This window comes from Chanodichthys erythropterus, chromosome 11, assembly GCF_024489055.1.
Source record: "Chanodichthys erythropterus isolate Z2021 chromosome 11, ASM2448905v1, whole genome shotgun sequence".
Lineage (NCBI taxonomy): Eukaryota > Metazoa > Chordata > Actinopteri > Cypriniformes > Xenocyprididae > Chanodichthys > Chanodichthys erythropterus.
This window is the reverse complement of record NC_090231.1, coordinates 49,199,657-49,217,076: the sequence shown is the minus strand read 5'-3', so window position 1 is coordinate 49,217,076 and position 17,420 is coordinate 49,199,657. Positions and strand designations below refer to the sequence as shown.

The 17,420-nt window shown below is 35.5% G+C and overlaps 1 protein-coding gene across 15 annotated transcripts in view; it reads left to right on the top strand.

Annotated features, from left to right (window-relative positions):
• Nucleotides 1-17,420, top strand: part of LOC137030018 (adhesion G protein-coupled receptor L3-like) — a 433,419-nt gene that overhangs the window by 317,233 nt on the left and 98,766 nt on the right. For all 15 annotated transcript variants that reach the window (XM_067399942.1, XM_067399940.1, XM_067399945.1 and 12 more), the window contains 2 exons: nt 8,689-8,872; nt 14,572-14,694. In XM_067399942.1, coding sequence (XP_067256043.1) covers nt 8,689-8,872; nt 14,572-14,694 — 307 coding nt within the window. The remainder of the gene's footprint in view (nt 1-8,688; nt 8,873-14,571; nt 14,695-17,420) is intronic.

The window sequence follows — 17,420 nt, the reverse complement described above, 5'->3', positions numbered from 1 at the left end:
ACTGATGCTGCGGGAAATGAGATGTGCCCTATAGAGAATGATGCGATTGCGAGCAAATTGAGTTAAGGACCTATTTGCCTGTGCCATCTAGAGTTTCATGACAGAACATATTTATTTATATGAGCAACTGTTTTAAATGAATACAATATAAAGTACTCCATCATTAATACATTTAAGTAAATTGGTATCTGTAATTTAATACACAAATTCCAAATCATTTGCATTTGTGCTTAAATAAAGGTGCCATTTTTCAGTAGTCACTTTTAGAAAATATTTAATTTGTCCCTCCACTTTTCTGATGAATAATAACTACATATTAGAAATATATTTGCTTAATTGCCAATAGTGTGAAGGAAAGAGTTCATTGTAGCCATTAAGTGGACGGGACTAATGCACAAGCTGCAATTCTATTGGCTAGTGCTCGCCTTTCACCGTTTGCGTTTTTATTTCAGCAAATCACCGTGGACGAATGCAACAACTTGATTAATATTCATGACCCCCTAACAGCTTGCCGTGTTAAATTCGGCATGAAATGGAAGTTGAGATATACTTTTTTTCCTCTATTTTGAGTGAAACGGCTTCAGGAATGAGAAAAAACATAGGGCGGGAATTGATTTTGTTCTCAAGTATTGATTGGATCATAGAAAGTTGGACATTGTTAGCTAAATGGAGTTTGCTGTCAGATGTGGATGGTATTTAGACCTACTGAGACATATGTCTTGAAAAGAACAGATTTGAAGGAAGAGGGGAGATTAATGTTTTGATTAAAGATTAAGGGCATATGAAAAAAAAATATGTGCACGGATAAATCATTTATTTACAAAATTCACACAATTAAGCAAATTTATGCTGAAGTTAAAACATGAAAAATATCTGCCAATGAGGTCAGAAAAAGTATATTTTCACTTAATTAAGCTTATTTTTTATATTTAAGCATATTTAAGCACTTTTTTTTTTTTTCTCAGAAAACTTAAGTAATTTTGCTTCTCAAGTAAATGTATCTTGATTTAATAATGTTTAGGTATTTGTGCTGGAAAAACACTAAGAAAAAAAAGTCATTTTTGCACTGTATTGGAAATTCCAACTTAACCTGCTGCTGTGGTTTGGCACACGGTTGCCATTTAATGGACTTTAATGGAGAATCAATGTTTAACAGCATGTGATGTTTTAAAGATGAACGTGACCTTACTTGAGCCCAATGTGATGCTGTATGAGAGACAGACACACTGCTTTATAGGCTGCTAAGTTCAGACTTGTCTGTCTGCCAGGATCATTTGCAAATGCATAGACACACACTGCAGAAACCAAAGGAGTTTATTTCCTAAGGCCTTTAAAATGGGCATTATGGGTCGGTCTAGTATCTATATGCACAACATCAAAGCTGCATAAAAAAGAGTATTAAAAACACTATATGAATTATAAAATGTAAAAGATATTGGCCACACACACACACGTTTACCTTCTTTTTTTTTTTCCTCAGTACGTCTTTTAAAAAGTGCAATATGAGTTTGGCTGATATCTATATGCACATGAAAAGCAGCTTGCAATATGTGTTTTAAAATTAGAACTTGTATTTAAAACACAGTATGAGTTTTTTTTTTTTTTTTTTTTTCTTTAATAACTATCAGAGTGATCAGTCACATGCATGCGCACGCAACACAGTTATAATACAGTCGCAAAGTCATTTGTATGTATGAGAAGGACCACCAGACTAGCACAAGCAGACGCACACACACACACACACACACACTTCAGGAGTTATTGGAGTTCACAGGGTTTCTTCTGCTCTGTTGTTGTGAGAGTATGTCTGACGTCAGAAACACGTGTTCGGCTGAAAATGTAAGGGTGAACCTGTCAAGAAAACTGTCAAGAAATGTCAAAATGAACAAAATAAGATCTTATATTGAGCTTATTTTTAGGACCATTAAGATTTCTTATATTGTCACATTATTTTCATGGCACTTAAGCACATTTTTACCCTTCAAATTCTCAGTAGCTGCTACAGTATGTAAAAAAACATACTATAGTTGCTGTAAAATGACAATGTCATTGTGAAACAAAAAATGTATATAGTGTTTGTTTTATCTATGTTAATCAGCTTTAGTTATTTTTATTTTATTATGTTTGGCAGCTCATAGAAAACACATTTCTTATTCAAATCATCTCTTGTGTTGTGTTGGATCAAGTTCTCAGTTTTACAGTTGTTTCTAATGTTCTGCTAATACATTTACCTCCATGAATCCTTTAAACGGCTCATCTGCATTACAAATGTATCTCTCTCACTCCTCTCAGTCCGTATGTATGCATCTCATTAGCATAGAACATTCGAAATTGAGACATTTAAATTAATTGTGAGCCTGCAATCAGAACCAAATGTTTGCTGGATGAATATTTATTGTGTTGCGCACAATGTGATTCATGATGATTCATAAATTGGAATTAGAGAGCGTTTGCCGTTTTGTGTCTTGGCCCGATTACGCTCCCCCTGATCTCAGACAGCCTGACCTGGGATCAGTGAGTAATCTGGTTGTGTTCCCGGTGGGGTTTGTGGATGATCTGGGGTCAGGTGGTAAGCTGCTCACATTGGCTGGTCGAACCTGTGTAAGCCATGAGATAGAGCGGTTCAGTTCGGCCCAAAGTCATAGTCTGAGACGGTTCAGCGCTGTGACGGATTACAGAGATCAGCACTGGTGCATTGACAGGACATTTTTGACTTTATACCCGGAGAGCAACAGTAGATTAGTGCGGTAATGGCAAAGATCCGTCTACGGCTCAAACTTCTCCATGCCACCGAAACATGTGAGTCTGCAGGATTAGTGCGATCAGAAATGAGCGTTCTGTCCTCTTTTACTCAGTAAAGCTGTGACTTTTGTCATAAAAAAGTGTGAACATTCTTATTTAATTGTGTGTCTTTAGGATACAAAAAAGGCTCGCAAATTAACCATTGGCTATTTTTTCCCCAAAAATCGTTCAAATTTTATTTTTGCTGCAAAGTCATTAGTGTTGACTAGAACTATTAAAACTTCTTTTTTTTTTTGTAGGGCTGAAACTAATGATTATTTCGATAATCGATTAATCTGAGGATTATTTATCAGATTAATTGGATGAAAAAAATATTATTACATTTTCTAATTTTCGTTTTAGTATAAAAAAATTATACAATTTAAAACTGAAAAAAAACCATTTTATATATATATATATATATATATATATATATATATATATATATATATATATATAAAATGTTTTTTTTTTCAGTTTTAAATTGTATAATTTTTATATATATATATATATATATATATATATGTATATGTACGGTGCACTGTCCATGTCCAGAAAGGTAATAAAAACATCATCAAAGTAGTCCATGTGACACCATGTGACAAAATAACAGGGATCATACAAAATGCATGTCATTTTTTTAGTACTGTCCTGAGTAGGATATTTTACATAAAAGATGTTTACATAAAGTCCACAACACACAAAAAAAGAAAAAAAAAGAAAAAAAAAACTCTTCAGTTTCCCAGCATCTTTTGCATATTTGAACCATTTCCAGCAGTGACTGTAGGATTTTGAGATTCATCTTTTCACACTGAGGACAACTGAGGGACTCAAACTCAACTATTAAAAAAGGTTCAAACATTCACTGATGCTCCAGAAGGAAACACGATGCATTAAAAGCCGGGGGTGAAAACCTTTTGAATTTGAAGTTCAAGGAATATTGTATTAATTTGTCTTCTGGCAAACATTAAAGTGTCTTCTGTTGCTTTTGGAGGGCAGTACTAAATGAAAGAAAAAAAAAGATATTTAACACTCTGGGGTCGGGGGTCACGCCAGCGTGATCACCGCATTTTTTTTCTAACCAGTGTGAAAGAGACTCAAAATACTCTGTCAATGTTGCACATACAATTAAGAGTTATACAACATTTTAATCTGTGGAATATCTTCTTTTATTTGTGTACACTCAGAGTAAAAACAAAATGTTGTGCTTTTTGTAAAATAAAGAAAACTAACATGATGCGTGATCTCTCGTCTCCCTCTGAACGAAGTCCAATCTGATAGTTCTCAGAAAATGAACTGTAACTTAGTGAATACCAATCACAAAAAAATAGACTTGTGTCTAAAAAAACGTTGAAATGTCAGGTTTTAAATCGTGTAAGTCAAATCGAAAACAAACATTCTGTGTTTATGTAATCTGTATGAAAAGGGAGGCATGTCAGAAATCCGTGATTCAGCTCATTATCCGCTAATGCGGCCACGCCCATGGAGCCAGCGCTATTCAGACGCAAATTCTGAGTCAATACACGCATTCATCGTCTCAATCGTGTATTTATTGTCATCAAAAGTGTTTTGACTCTGTTAGTTCGGTTAGTTCCTGGATTGCCTATTCTTCTTTAGTGCTCAGGCATTTGTGGACAAAAGGGGCAGAGCGCCCTCCGGCTTCAAGTATGAATTGTAAACACAGTATCCAGCACTCATTGTAATGACAATAAATCCTGAATATTACTCCTCTGTATAGAAAATTGACAAACATATGAGAATCCATCAATATTTCTCCAAATGTGCATGCTTTTAAGCTAAAAGCCTATATGAAATGCCATAGAGGTAACGTAATTGTTCAGACACTTTGTATCACAGAAATACATTATATTTTAAAGAATATAATAGAATACCATTATTTTAAATTGTAATAATATTTCACAGTATTGCAGTTTTTTTTGTATGTTTGATATACACCATGAGCTTGAGACATGATCAATGTCTCACAGGTTTTTTCACAGCCTATCTGACTGAAAGGCCTCATTTATGCAGCTCATTAGAGCTCTTTATGCAATTCTTTTGTCTTCTCAGGTGAGAATCACCCATTATACATGAGGATTCACGCCTCCATGCATACTGTGTTTCTTGACCAAAGATGTTTTAGAAAATTTAAATCTCTCTATTGTTTTATATGAACAAGCAGGCAGCATAATTTTTTACCTCATTTTGAAGCAAAAACTCTAGTCTACAACCTCAAATACCCAGAAGTCTTGTGAACAAAGATTTAATATATATTTTTTGGCCTTATTTCAGTGACTTAAGTTTTTTTTGTTTTTTCAATAACCAGGCATAAACGTTATTCCTTCAAAAACACAAACATGTACATACATGTTCCTCACATATTATTGTAGCCTAGTTTGTGCTGAATACAGTGTAATGCCATTAATATGTTTATGAACAACTGAAAAAAGCACAAATGTCAGGGCATGTCAAAACTTCTCCAGGGCCCCAAAATCCTCAGACCCCTGAGGGTTAAACAAAATAAGAAAAATTTGGAAATCTTTATCCTGTTCAAGAAGCGTTCACTCCCCGGCTCTTAATGCATTGTGTTTCCTTCTGGAGTGTTTCCTTCTTTTAATAGTTGTGTTTGAGTCCCTCAGTTCAGAAGATGGATCTAAAAATCATAGTCACTGCTGGAAATGGTTCAAATATGCAATAGATACTGGAAATCTGAAGAATTTTCAGGACCTGGAGGATTTTTCTGAACGGGAAGACGGAAACTAGCAAACACACTTGCGCTCATGCTAGGGGCCATGGTATTGAAACCTGCGATAAGTCAAATTTTACCTGTGATGAAGTAAAAATTTTCGCAGATCACATCACACACACACACATATATATATATATATATATATATATATAATAAATCCATAAATATATTAATGGATGTTAATTTCCAACATACTTTGTGTTCATTTTAAGCAAGTAATATAGTCATTTTTAAACAACAGTTGAGTTAAATACAACTACCCATAAGGTTGGTCAAAAATTTAACCCAACTGCTGGGTTAAAACATCCCATTCACTGGGTTTTAACCCATCATGTTTTAGTGTACATAAATAATACTGATAAATAAAATTCCCTCGTGACGCCCAACTTTATTTCTTCCAAGCAACCCAACACAAAAGATTGAAGAGTGTAATGTGACCACCAGTACATTAATGGCACCAAACACCAATGTTCCTGATGTTGTCAAAAGTTTATAAAATACTGAAATAGTTGAAGGAGGAGGGTTTGAATTGGTAACAACTACTGAAATTTTGGCATTGTGACAACACTAATTTGTTCTCGCTTTTTTTCTTTTTTTCTTTGCCACCTATTGCAACAAAGCATGTTTAATAATTTGAAAGACTTGATACCTGCAGTATAGCACAAAATGTTCATTGATTAATGCATTAAATTTAAGCATAAACATTCTTTAAAACATAATTTGTGTGAGGGAAGAAAGATGATTCAGGTTTGTAGTGAGAAAATGACAATCGGCATGTTTGGGCGACATATTCTTTCAGCATTAGCACTGTTATGTGTGAGTGTTGACTCTCTAGAGTGTGACATTGATGTCTTGATTACATAAACACCCATATGCACACTCAGTTCCTGTACAAAAGCCTCGATTCACCTTCTGCTCTGCCTGTAAGTTTATCTTCTCTGCTTCAGAATATTCTCTTTCATACACCATTGATCAAAAGCCCAGAGAGCCGGAGGGTTCACATGGTCCTTGTGTGGTACATCGCATTATACTGGACCTCTCCTCCCATAAAGAGCTCTGTCTTATCTGTTCACTTGAGCGTTTTGAAAATGAAGCATCTTGAAAAATTCCACAGATATCGACTTTTAGCCTTGGCTACTGAGCTTCTTTGAAGTAAGCGCAAATCAGTATCTCTTGAAAGTTTGTCGTAAAAGATGCGAGTGAGAGCTGCTGGTTCACTGGACCTCAGCTTCTGTTTCATCTTTTCTGTCCTTCCCAGTCAATGGATTTCAGCAAAATTGGAGTTTCCCATCCTTTATTATATCATTCGCTGCACGTGTTTAGGCTCTGCCTTATTAGCATTCCGGTTGCGTTTTTTGCCTGTAGCATTTTAAATGTTTAATTGGCGGTAGTGGTGTTGAGCCGAGTGATGAGGTTTTGATGATGGAGGTTAAACATTATTAAAAGGCTGAATGATCGGCCACAGCTGTAGCACAGTCCTCTCTTCTGAATTTGTAGCTTTTAACGTAGAGCTGTTTCTCTGTAGAGCATCCACTTCTTGCGAAACTCACAGGCAGCAGTTGCTGAAGTGTCGGATTGGTTACTGATTTCAACGACTTGATATCCGGCATTGCAGAAAGCCAGAGCCAGGTGTTAAATGACTGTGTGTGTGTGTGTGTTTTGTACCATCTGTCATGTTATTACTAGTGTTTTGGACTTGGTACCATAGGAACGAAGGTGCATATCTTTTGATCATTGAATTTTCAAGACTAACTGTAGATTTGCACAATATGATTTGTGTGTGAAATCAGCATACGAATAATGATTCATCTATAAATTTCATACTAAATTGTATTCTACATTTATGAAAAAATGTAGGAACTACTGAAACCAGACGTACACAAAATCACGTGGTGTTATAAACGTGTTAAGATGAAATTTTATACATAGATATTTCATCTTTATACTATGTCAACATATATAGGAAAATAGTTAGAAAAGCTGTATTATAGCTCAAGCTGTGAGGTTCCTCTGCATAAAAATGCAGGTACGCATATGTATAGCTGGTCTGTAATCTGTTGGGTGTAAAAGTTTTTGCAGAAAGCCCTTATATGGAGATGTTTGGGTGTGTTTATGCAAATTACTAACCTCAGCCAAGTGGTTGCTCATTTTGAAGACTCCAAATTCAGTTCATTAACATTACAACAAGGTTAAGAACAAATTCATGTGCATGTGTAATGAATAAGGCTGATTTTTTTCATGAAAAGTGCTTATAATCCATGCATCCAAATGGTTTTCCAAAAACCAACTACACAATAACTGGGGAGAGTTATCTGTTAAAATTCTCATTCATCCCAATGGCAGGACCAATCATTAGCAAATTGGTTTTTTTTGTGTGTGTGTTTTTGCAGTACAGTTATTGTTAAGGAAGTTATATTTACCTCATTAACATTGTCATATGTCAGATGGCAAATATTTGCACGTATACTAGGCACTATGTTTATGAATTTTATAAGGTTTTTTTGTCATTCAACATCAAAGTTGATGTTGAACATCAAAAGCTCCTCCCCAGAAGCCTTATAGCCCCCCCAATTACCCCCCCAAATTATTATAAGCTCCTCCCCCTATGGTACAAATTAAAGCTTTGACAGTTGAGTGCATAAATGTCCAACATTCTACACTACGACATTTTTTTCTTTTGATTGAGTACATATTAAAAGGCCAATTCCCACTCCACCGACAGACAGCAACAGACACTTAGTCAGGTTTCGTCAGATCAGTGTGTTCCCCTTGTCGGCATTGGTCAGCTCTCGTTTTCGCCGATTGAACATGATGAATCACCGTTTGTCCGGTCTTAGAATGTCTTAAAGTGATGCACTGTAATCTGGTGACTGTCGGCGTCTGTCAGTTCAGAGTTATTTGGCCTTAAAGTTCACTATTTCTCTTTAGAATTTTCAGTGTGTACACACTACTCACACTATTTATACTAGAAAACGACATAGAATAGTGCACAATTACATGAATTGGGAAGCACCTATTGTGTTTGTGTTTAGAGAAATCACTCGAATCTGGTCCTGACAGACCTCATGTTGAATAGCTGAATAATGCTGATTAGCCAGCAAAGGAGCATTCTAGATGTTAATTTTCATCTGACTGCTAACATTGTTTTGCTACCGCAGGCGATGGTGGAAACGGTGAACAACCTTCTGCAGCCGCAGGCGCGGACGGCATGGATGGACCTCTCGACCGCCGAACAGCTCCGGGCCGCCACCATGCTGCTGGACACCGTAGAGCAGGGTGCTTTTGTGCTCGCCGACAACCTGCTCAAAACTGACGTAGTGCAAGAAAACACAGAAAACATCCGTAAGTCATTTACGTTTATGCATTTGGCAATCTGCAATTATGCAATCTACTTATAGTGCATTCTGGGTTTGCATTCAATGGGAATCCAACACATGACCTTGCCATTCCTAATGTAATGCTTTACTGTTTGAGCTACAGGAAAGTACGTCAGCATTTAGTATATCTAGAATACCATAATCATGACAGACTTATCTTTTTTTATTATTATGTTGGAACGAGGATGTTTGTGGTCCATAGGATGGTCTGAAACTAGTTTTGTTTTTATTTTAACCTTCCAAACATGTTAATGGTCAACATCAGTAGGTCAAACTAAAGATCATAAGTTACTGAAAAATATTTGCTTGGTCATTTTGTCATATAAATTACAGAGGAAATATTTGCTTGATTTATTTTATTTATGTTTCTCATACATTACAGAAGAAAAATATTTGCTTGAACATTTTGTCATTTATATTCCTCATAAATTACATAAAAAATATTTGCTTGAACATTTTGTCATTTATATTCCTCATAAATTACATAAAAAATATTTGCTTGAACATTTTGTCATATAAATTACAGAGGAAATATTTGCTTGATTTATTTTATTTATGTTTCACATACATTACAGAAGAAAAATATTTGCTTGAACATTTTGTCATTTATATTCCTCATAAATTACATAAAAAATATTTGCTTGAACATTTTGTCATTTATATTCCTCATAAATTACATAAAAAATATTTGCTTGAACATTTTGTCATATAAATTACAGAGGAAATATTTGCTTGATTTATTTTATTTACGTTTCTCATACATTACAGAAGAAAAATATTTGCTTGATCATCTTGTCATTTATATTTCTTATAAATTGCAGGGGAAAAAAACTATTTGCATGATCATTTTGTCATTTATATTTCTCATAAATTGCAGAAAAATATTTGCTTGATCATTTTGTCATTTATATTTCTTATAAATTGCAGAAAAATATTTGCTTGAACATTGTCATTTATATTCCTCATAAATTACATAAAAAATATTTGCTTGAACATTTTGTCATTTATATTCCTCATAAATTACATAAAAAATATTTGCTTGAACATTTTGTCATTTATATATCTCATAAACCACAGAAAAAAAAAAAAAACTTAAAAATGTTGTCAGTTATATTTCTCGTAAATTATAGGGAAAAAAAAAAAACTTTCCTTGATCATTTTGTCATTATTTTTTCTCATAAATTGCATAAAAAATATATATAGCTTGATCATTTTGTCATCATTGTCAACCCTGTAACAGGTTAAGCTTTGAATGCAGTCATCACTACAGTTCGTGTACAAAATTGAGAAAATGAAATTAGATTGTTTCTTGTCTTTGAAATTGTCACTTCCATGGTGTTGCAACAACAACAACAACAACACCAACACCAAAAAGGATTTGTACCTCTAAAAAGTAATGTGATACCAAAGCGGGCCTTATCCATGGAACGTGTCAGAGCGTCTGTTTTTGATTGTGATCGAGGTTGCCAGTGCCAGAAATCAGCCCAGCCCAGCCATCAGCTGTGTCCATGGATCCAATCAGCCCTGATACACACTGATAAGCCTGTTTTTCTCAGAGATAACCTCATACCACTTTCTGAATACACCATTAGCAGATGGATTTGACTACTTTATGTTTGTAAATCGTTTTATTTTCTTTACTGGAAGGCATAATTAAGCATTTTTAAACGAAAGGCTGAGTGAGCATATGCCACAAGCGATAATTTAATGTCGTTTACGATGCGTTTCTCAGCCCAGGGAGGAATCGGACGAGACATTTTGAGGACGCCCACGTTTTTCTGTGCCGCTTGCATCTGTTTGCGAATATCACAGTGTGAATGTCAGCATTCCCCAGATCATGCTGTTGTGTGCGTGCGTATATTCCTCTGGGATAAAAGCGGATGTGTATCCCGTTCCTAAAGACAGGGATTTAAGACAATCTGGCTGCCATGGAAACTCCAGAATTTAGGTCTGCCGCCTCTCTGTGGAGATGGTCGCATTTTGGGAATTAATAAAACAGAATTTATCGTGTCTGGCGTGCGATTTATCCTGATATTAAGGGATCCGGAGCTTGGCTCTGCGGGGGAGAGAGTCTCCTGACAAACTTTTTACGAGGGTTATTTTATATCCTTCGTGCTGCACGGCGATTAATCTGCTGGCTGTGACACCTTTAACAGACCTTCAGGCCCTGTTTGATGGGGTTAGTTTGCGGCGTTATAAGGTTTGTTTGGCCCACGGGGCAGCTGAGTCCGTCACTGGCTCTGCAGAGCTGAAAAACAGCCTTCAGTTAAAGGAATAGATCACCTGAAATTGATAATTCAGTCTTTTATGCACTCTCATGTCACTTCAAACTCATATTATGTTCTTTCTTTGGTGGAACACACAAGGAGATGCTGTTTTCCATACATTGAAAAAAAGAACATTGGTGTAGAATAAGTTTTCATTTATAAATTGCTATTATCACAGTTAATTACAAAGAAACAGCAAGTAACACATTGAATTTGGAAGTAGAAAGACTGAAAAGGTATTCTCTTTTAAAATGTATTCCAATAATCGTTATTTTATTAAGAACTTTACACAAGCTCCAAAAGGCAGTCATATATGCTCCAATGTGTCGTCCATGCGAGTTTTACGCTCTATTTCAAGCATTTTGAAGATATTCAGTAGTATGTTGTGTGAGGAATATAAGGAAATGTAAGATTTAATCATCCAAAACATGCAAAAATCAATAAAGTTTGACATTAAAGGGTTTGTTCACCCCAAATGAAAATTATGTCATACTCACCCTCAGTGGGTATTGTAATTGTATTATTACAATAATAAATGCACAAAATGTATTTATAAATTTATCCAGAGGATCTAATCCACCCTCATATAATTTATTTTATTTTCTTTTTTAACACATCCCAGCGCCAGATTGCCTATTATTTAACACAAATGAACAAATTGCTAATAAGCTAGAGATGTTTCTTTTGTATTAGATATATCCGTGCTGCGACATGTTTTAAAAAGTGTTGGGGACAATATCGACCCCGTTAAAAAAGTCCCACCCATCCCACCTGCAAATTACACCTATGCTCACCAACATGTCGTTCCAAACCCGCAAGACTTTCGTTCGTGTTCAGAATCTTTTTGATAAAATCTGAAGGCCTTTGCACACTGAGTCCGAAATTTTCTCATGCGTTTTTCCGTATTCGTAATCTTAAAAATTTGTCACGCACAGAGACCTTGCACACAATGCGTATTAATGAATGCATTGCGAAAACTGGCGTGTGCTACTGGCACAATTTGTCTTTGTATTCCGCACGTTGTTTGTCATTCAGTGCTGCTGTTTTGTGCTGCAGGCAACGTGGATCAAATTGTCAGATGGGTATTCGGGATTTTTGAGTTCGCGTACGGTGGTTCTGAATTGTCAAAACGTCTCTCAAAATGCGTGCCACGGATGCGAAAAACGCAGAAAATCAATCCTGATCCGAATATTTTTTTTTGACGGACGAAAGTTTCGGAGGCAGTGTGCAAACGTGATTGACATAACGTGAGGTCGAATTTATTTTTTAACGTGCGAAATTTCGCATGCGAATTTCGGACTCAGTGTGCAAAGGCCTTGAGAGCTTTATGTCCTTCTGTTGACAGCCTATGCAACTACCACTTTCAAGCCCCAGAAAAAGTAGTAGAGACATCATTAAAGTAATCCATGTGACCCAAGTGGTTTAACCTCAATTTTATGAAGTGACACAAGTGCATTTTTTGATCAAAAAAATAAAAATAAAAAAATAATAAAAACATAATTTACCACTTTATTTACAAAATATGAATCTCCAACACGTCGCATGTGTTGTGGTCCTCTCATGAACGCGCATTGGTGACATAATTTAAATTTTTGGGTGAACTAACCCTTTAAACCTGGCACAATGTGTCTAAAGGTGTTATGTTTGCAACCCAGGGTCATTGGCTTTTTATTTCTTTTATTTTTTTATTCTCAGCTTTTTTGTTCTTAATCGTATTGTCATTTATATTTCTCATAATTTGCATGAGGATGAGAACGATGACAGCATTTTAATTTTTGAGGAAACTATCCCTTTAAGACGACACAGAGCGCCAACGTCGCACCATGTGGAGAATCGGGAGAAGATTAGCGGCGTTGCCATCTGATGATAGTGTTGATGACACAGTTGTTCGGGGAAATAAAAGCCTGTTTGTGTGTGAGAATGGATGCTCATCTTTTGCCAACTTACCCTGAAGTGGTTGTTATCCTCCTCTTTCGGTTTAATATAATGCGCTTTAAAAAACAGTGTGCCATTGTATTTAGATTTTCCTTTTTGATGGAGAGTGTGTTTGTTTGTTGGAGTGTCTGTCCTCACACTCATAATCTGGTGAGCAGATTTTAGGTGATTAACACGTTATTTAAACCGGCTTTTGATTTCTCTTGAGGCACAACAGCGTCTCAGCCCGCTGTTTGCTGTCTTAAGCTTTTCACAGCGACGGTGGAAGAATGAAAAAGTATTTCCAGCATGCAATAGTCGTCTCTTTCTGCCCACGGCTCTTTATCGCTCTTTTGTCCTGTTGGCAGCAAATACCTGCAGCGGTGGTAAGCGCCCTCCGCCGAATCTACGTCTCTGTTGGGATTTTTAATGTTAATTTTGGTACGATAAGTGTTTGTGTAAATGCTCTGGGATTTTGCGGCCGACTTCTTTTCAGGTTCTATGAAAGAATGTTTATGAATGCCCAAAAATGCAGCTGCAAAATCAGGCCTGGTGGTGATGTAGTGAGTCAATGTATTCATACTTTGATTAGAGAGCTGTGCTGAATCATAGTAGAAATCTCAAACAGCATATGATGCTTTGATTTGTGGAAACAGCACAGCAAGAGTTGCATTCTCCTTTTGAACTTTTTTTTTTATTGAACTGCCAACTCTACACAAGTTTGTGGGTGGCGTGATTTTGAAGCTCAAAAAAATGCATCCTTCCATAATAAAATAATCCATATGGCTTTAGGGGGTTAATAAAGGATTTTCTGAAGTGGAGTGATGGGGTTTTGTAAGAAAAATTTCCATATTTAGAACTTTATCATCTAAAATAATAGCTTCCGGCGGACGACCGTACGCATACTGCGCAAGTCGACTTGCACCACAAGAGTAACAACCAGGGAAACGTGGAGGTGTTTGGTAGCTTCTCTGCTTGGCCCCTATTGAATGAACTGGGCTAAGCGCTAACAAAGTTTCACCGCAAGACTTAATTTAGTGCACGCACTGAGACGAGAGAGGTATGTATCAACTCGTCTTAGTTAAGGGAATAACATAGTTTAAAATGAAAAAAACGGTGGAGTATCCCTTTAAATACTGTATTGTAAAACGTCCAAAATGAAAAATGGAAAGTTGGCATCTTTTAAAAGAATCTGGGTGTTCTCTGGTTCATTCGGATAAAAAATGCATAATTAATTAATTTATTTAAAATGACTACATTTAATTAATATATTTAAAATTGCTACAGTTCTTGTAAACTTGCAATAAAGATCTTGAGGGAATGTCAAGATTTTGATATATTCATCACACAAAGCATGTGAATGACTACAAAAGGCTTTGAAAATAGCACAAAAGTGGGATGGACCACGTATATTAAAGTTGTTGTTTCTTTCCCCAGCCCTCATTCACTTTTATTACACTGTCATGTGTGTGTCTTTGTTCAGAGCTGGAGGTGGCGAGGATGAGCACTGATGGAAATCTGCCTGATCTGAAGTTTCCACAGACAGGAGGCCAAGGGAACGGCATCCACCTGTCAGCCAACACTCTCAAACAACACGGCAGAAACGGTACGCTCACAACTTTATAGAGTGGTCATATGTAGTGCCAACAGTATTGCTATAAATAACTAAAACTAATGCCAAAATAAAAATTACTTTACATTAACGTAAACTAAAATACAATATTAAAAAAACATATTTTAACTAATTGTCAAGGCAACATTTCGCATTTTTGTTTAGTTTAAAGGTGCAATATGTAAAGGTCACTAGAGGCCTATTCAAAACAAAGGCGTAGCTTGACGACGCCAAGTTTGAGCGCGGAATCTTGGGACATGTGGTCTTCACCTCACAGTTAGTGGAAACCAATTGGCATAGGACTCGTGAAGAAATCATGTTCATGGATGTGATTTATTAACGTTACTGTAGTATGAAGCAGAGCAGGACCGAGTGTTGTGGGAGCTGAACGAGGCCACTGGAGCGACTGCGCAACACACAAAAACACATAACAAAACAAAAAGACAAAGCAAAACTTTAAATAAAATGAAAACGAAAACAGAAAATATGAAAAAAATGTAATTAAAAATATTAACAAAAACTATAATAGTATATAAATGATACTAAAATTGAACTGAACACCAACACAACTTCCATTCTCTGAAACTCCGAATTTCCAATATCCTTCTTACAAAATACAATATTGGTCTAATAAGTTTAGATCCTCAGTGCTTATTCCCTTTTTATGAACAAGTTGACAGCAAAATGGTTTCCTTCATCAGAGGTTTCCCTCCCATCATCAAACACTTGTTACTGAACAGCCCATCAGCAAGAATTGCGAAAAATTGGCGTCTGTTCTTGTGAGTCGGGGATCCCAGACTCTGTGGGGTGGCGGCGGTGGTGGTGGGGTTTTTTTTAAATTTCTTTTCTTGAAAAAAGCAAGTGAGAGACGCGAAAATAACGAGCAGAACTGTAGCTCTGTCAAAGGAGGCAGTAAAGCACTAATAACATTTCAATAAAGCTGAATCAAATCGACTGTGCTTACATTTTTTTTCCCTCCCTTTTTTCTCGCACACTCAAAACCTTTGTGGCTTTCAGTAAAGGCTGCCGAAAGGAACAAAGCATTATGGGTGTTATGTATTCATTTCATGATCTACTGAATCCCATCTAATCAAAGCTCAAATTATTTCACTTCATTGCTCTTTTCCTCTAATATAGCGGCTAAAACAGGATTTCGATCAGCTTGAGACAGTGTCTGCATGCTCTCTATGATGTGGTAATGAAGAAGCTTTTTTAGTGAACTCATGCCACAGAACCCCAGTACGTCCAATCAGGACGTGTTCAACAGCAGATTGAACAAGTTTTGCTTTGTTAAACTGTCGCTTTTAGCTTTTTTAAAGCTTTAGCAGGAGGCTGATCTCCTAAACAAGCTCCCCTTGAATCTCTCACGCAGTGAAAGAAATTAACATTTCCTTTAAGGGACGATATTTGCCCATTTAAATTAATTTCCAGGGGCGTTTTTACCTTTATAAGGGCAAAGTTTTTCAAAACTTTTTATGTACAACATTCAACTTCTTTTATGTCAAATTCTTAAATTCAATTAATTAATTCAATTATACAAAAAAAAGACACTATAAGCTGTTACCAATCAAATGAAATAGGTATCAATGAAATACATCTATCTAATAAATTGATCAAAAGTGACAGTAAAGATATTTGCATTGTTACAAAATATTTCTATTTCGGTTTCCACAAAAATATGAAGCAGCAGAACTTCGTTATAATAATTGATAATAATAAGAAATGTTTATTGAGCAGCAAATCAGCATATTACAATGATTTCTGAAGGATCATGTGACACTGAAGACCAGAAAAATTGTTAAAAAATTCAGCTTTGTGTCACAGGAATAAATTACATTTTAAATATATATTACAATAGAATACAGTTATTTTAAATTGTAATAATATGTAAAAAAATTTTACTGTATTTTTGATCAAATGAATGCAGTCTTGGTAAACATAAGTGGCTTATAGGGGGTTAATAAAGTACATAGAGTGTTTCCTGAAGCTCTGAGATGAGATGAGTGCATTTACACTGCAATTAAAATGACAATGTTATGAGATTCTTATTTTAAGCATAACATTTTCAATATAGAAATATGAAATGATACTTTTAAATATGAAATATGACTTAATGAGTGCTTCATTGAGTCATTCATTCAATGAATCATTTAAAACACCTGATTCATTTCAGAAACAAAGCTTTATTTATGAATGGGTCATTGAATCATTGACTTGATTCATTCAAAAATGCAGAATCATTCAGTAATGGAGCTGTTTTTGTTTCTGAAATATTCAAAAACAGTGTTGTGTCTAAAATGTTAAGATACTTAATTTTAATTGTCCTGTTTATTGAATTGTTTATTGAACAATTGTGCTGATGTTCAGGAATGTTATAAATATTAAATTAACCCCTTTGCATTCCTGTAAAATTTGCCTAAAGCACCTAAAAAGGCATACCCAAAGTAAATTTGCATGCTGTTCTTGAACCATTTGGAGTATATGCATGGTTTTGTCTCTTTTGAAAGGTATGTGTACTGCAGGCGGTACAGTGGAACACTAACAAGTAAAGTAAAGTGTATATTTATATATACACTTTTTCACAACTTGTTTGTCGGGTTTGTTTATACAGCTCTGGAAAAAATTAACTTAATTTTTTCCAGAGCTGTATAAACAAACCCGACAAAAAAGTTGGGACACTGTACAAATTGTGAATAAAAACAGAATGCAATGGTGTGGAA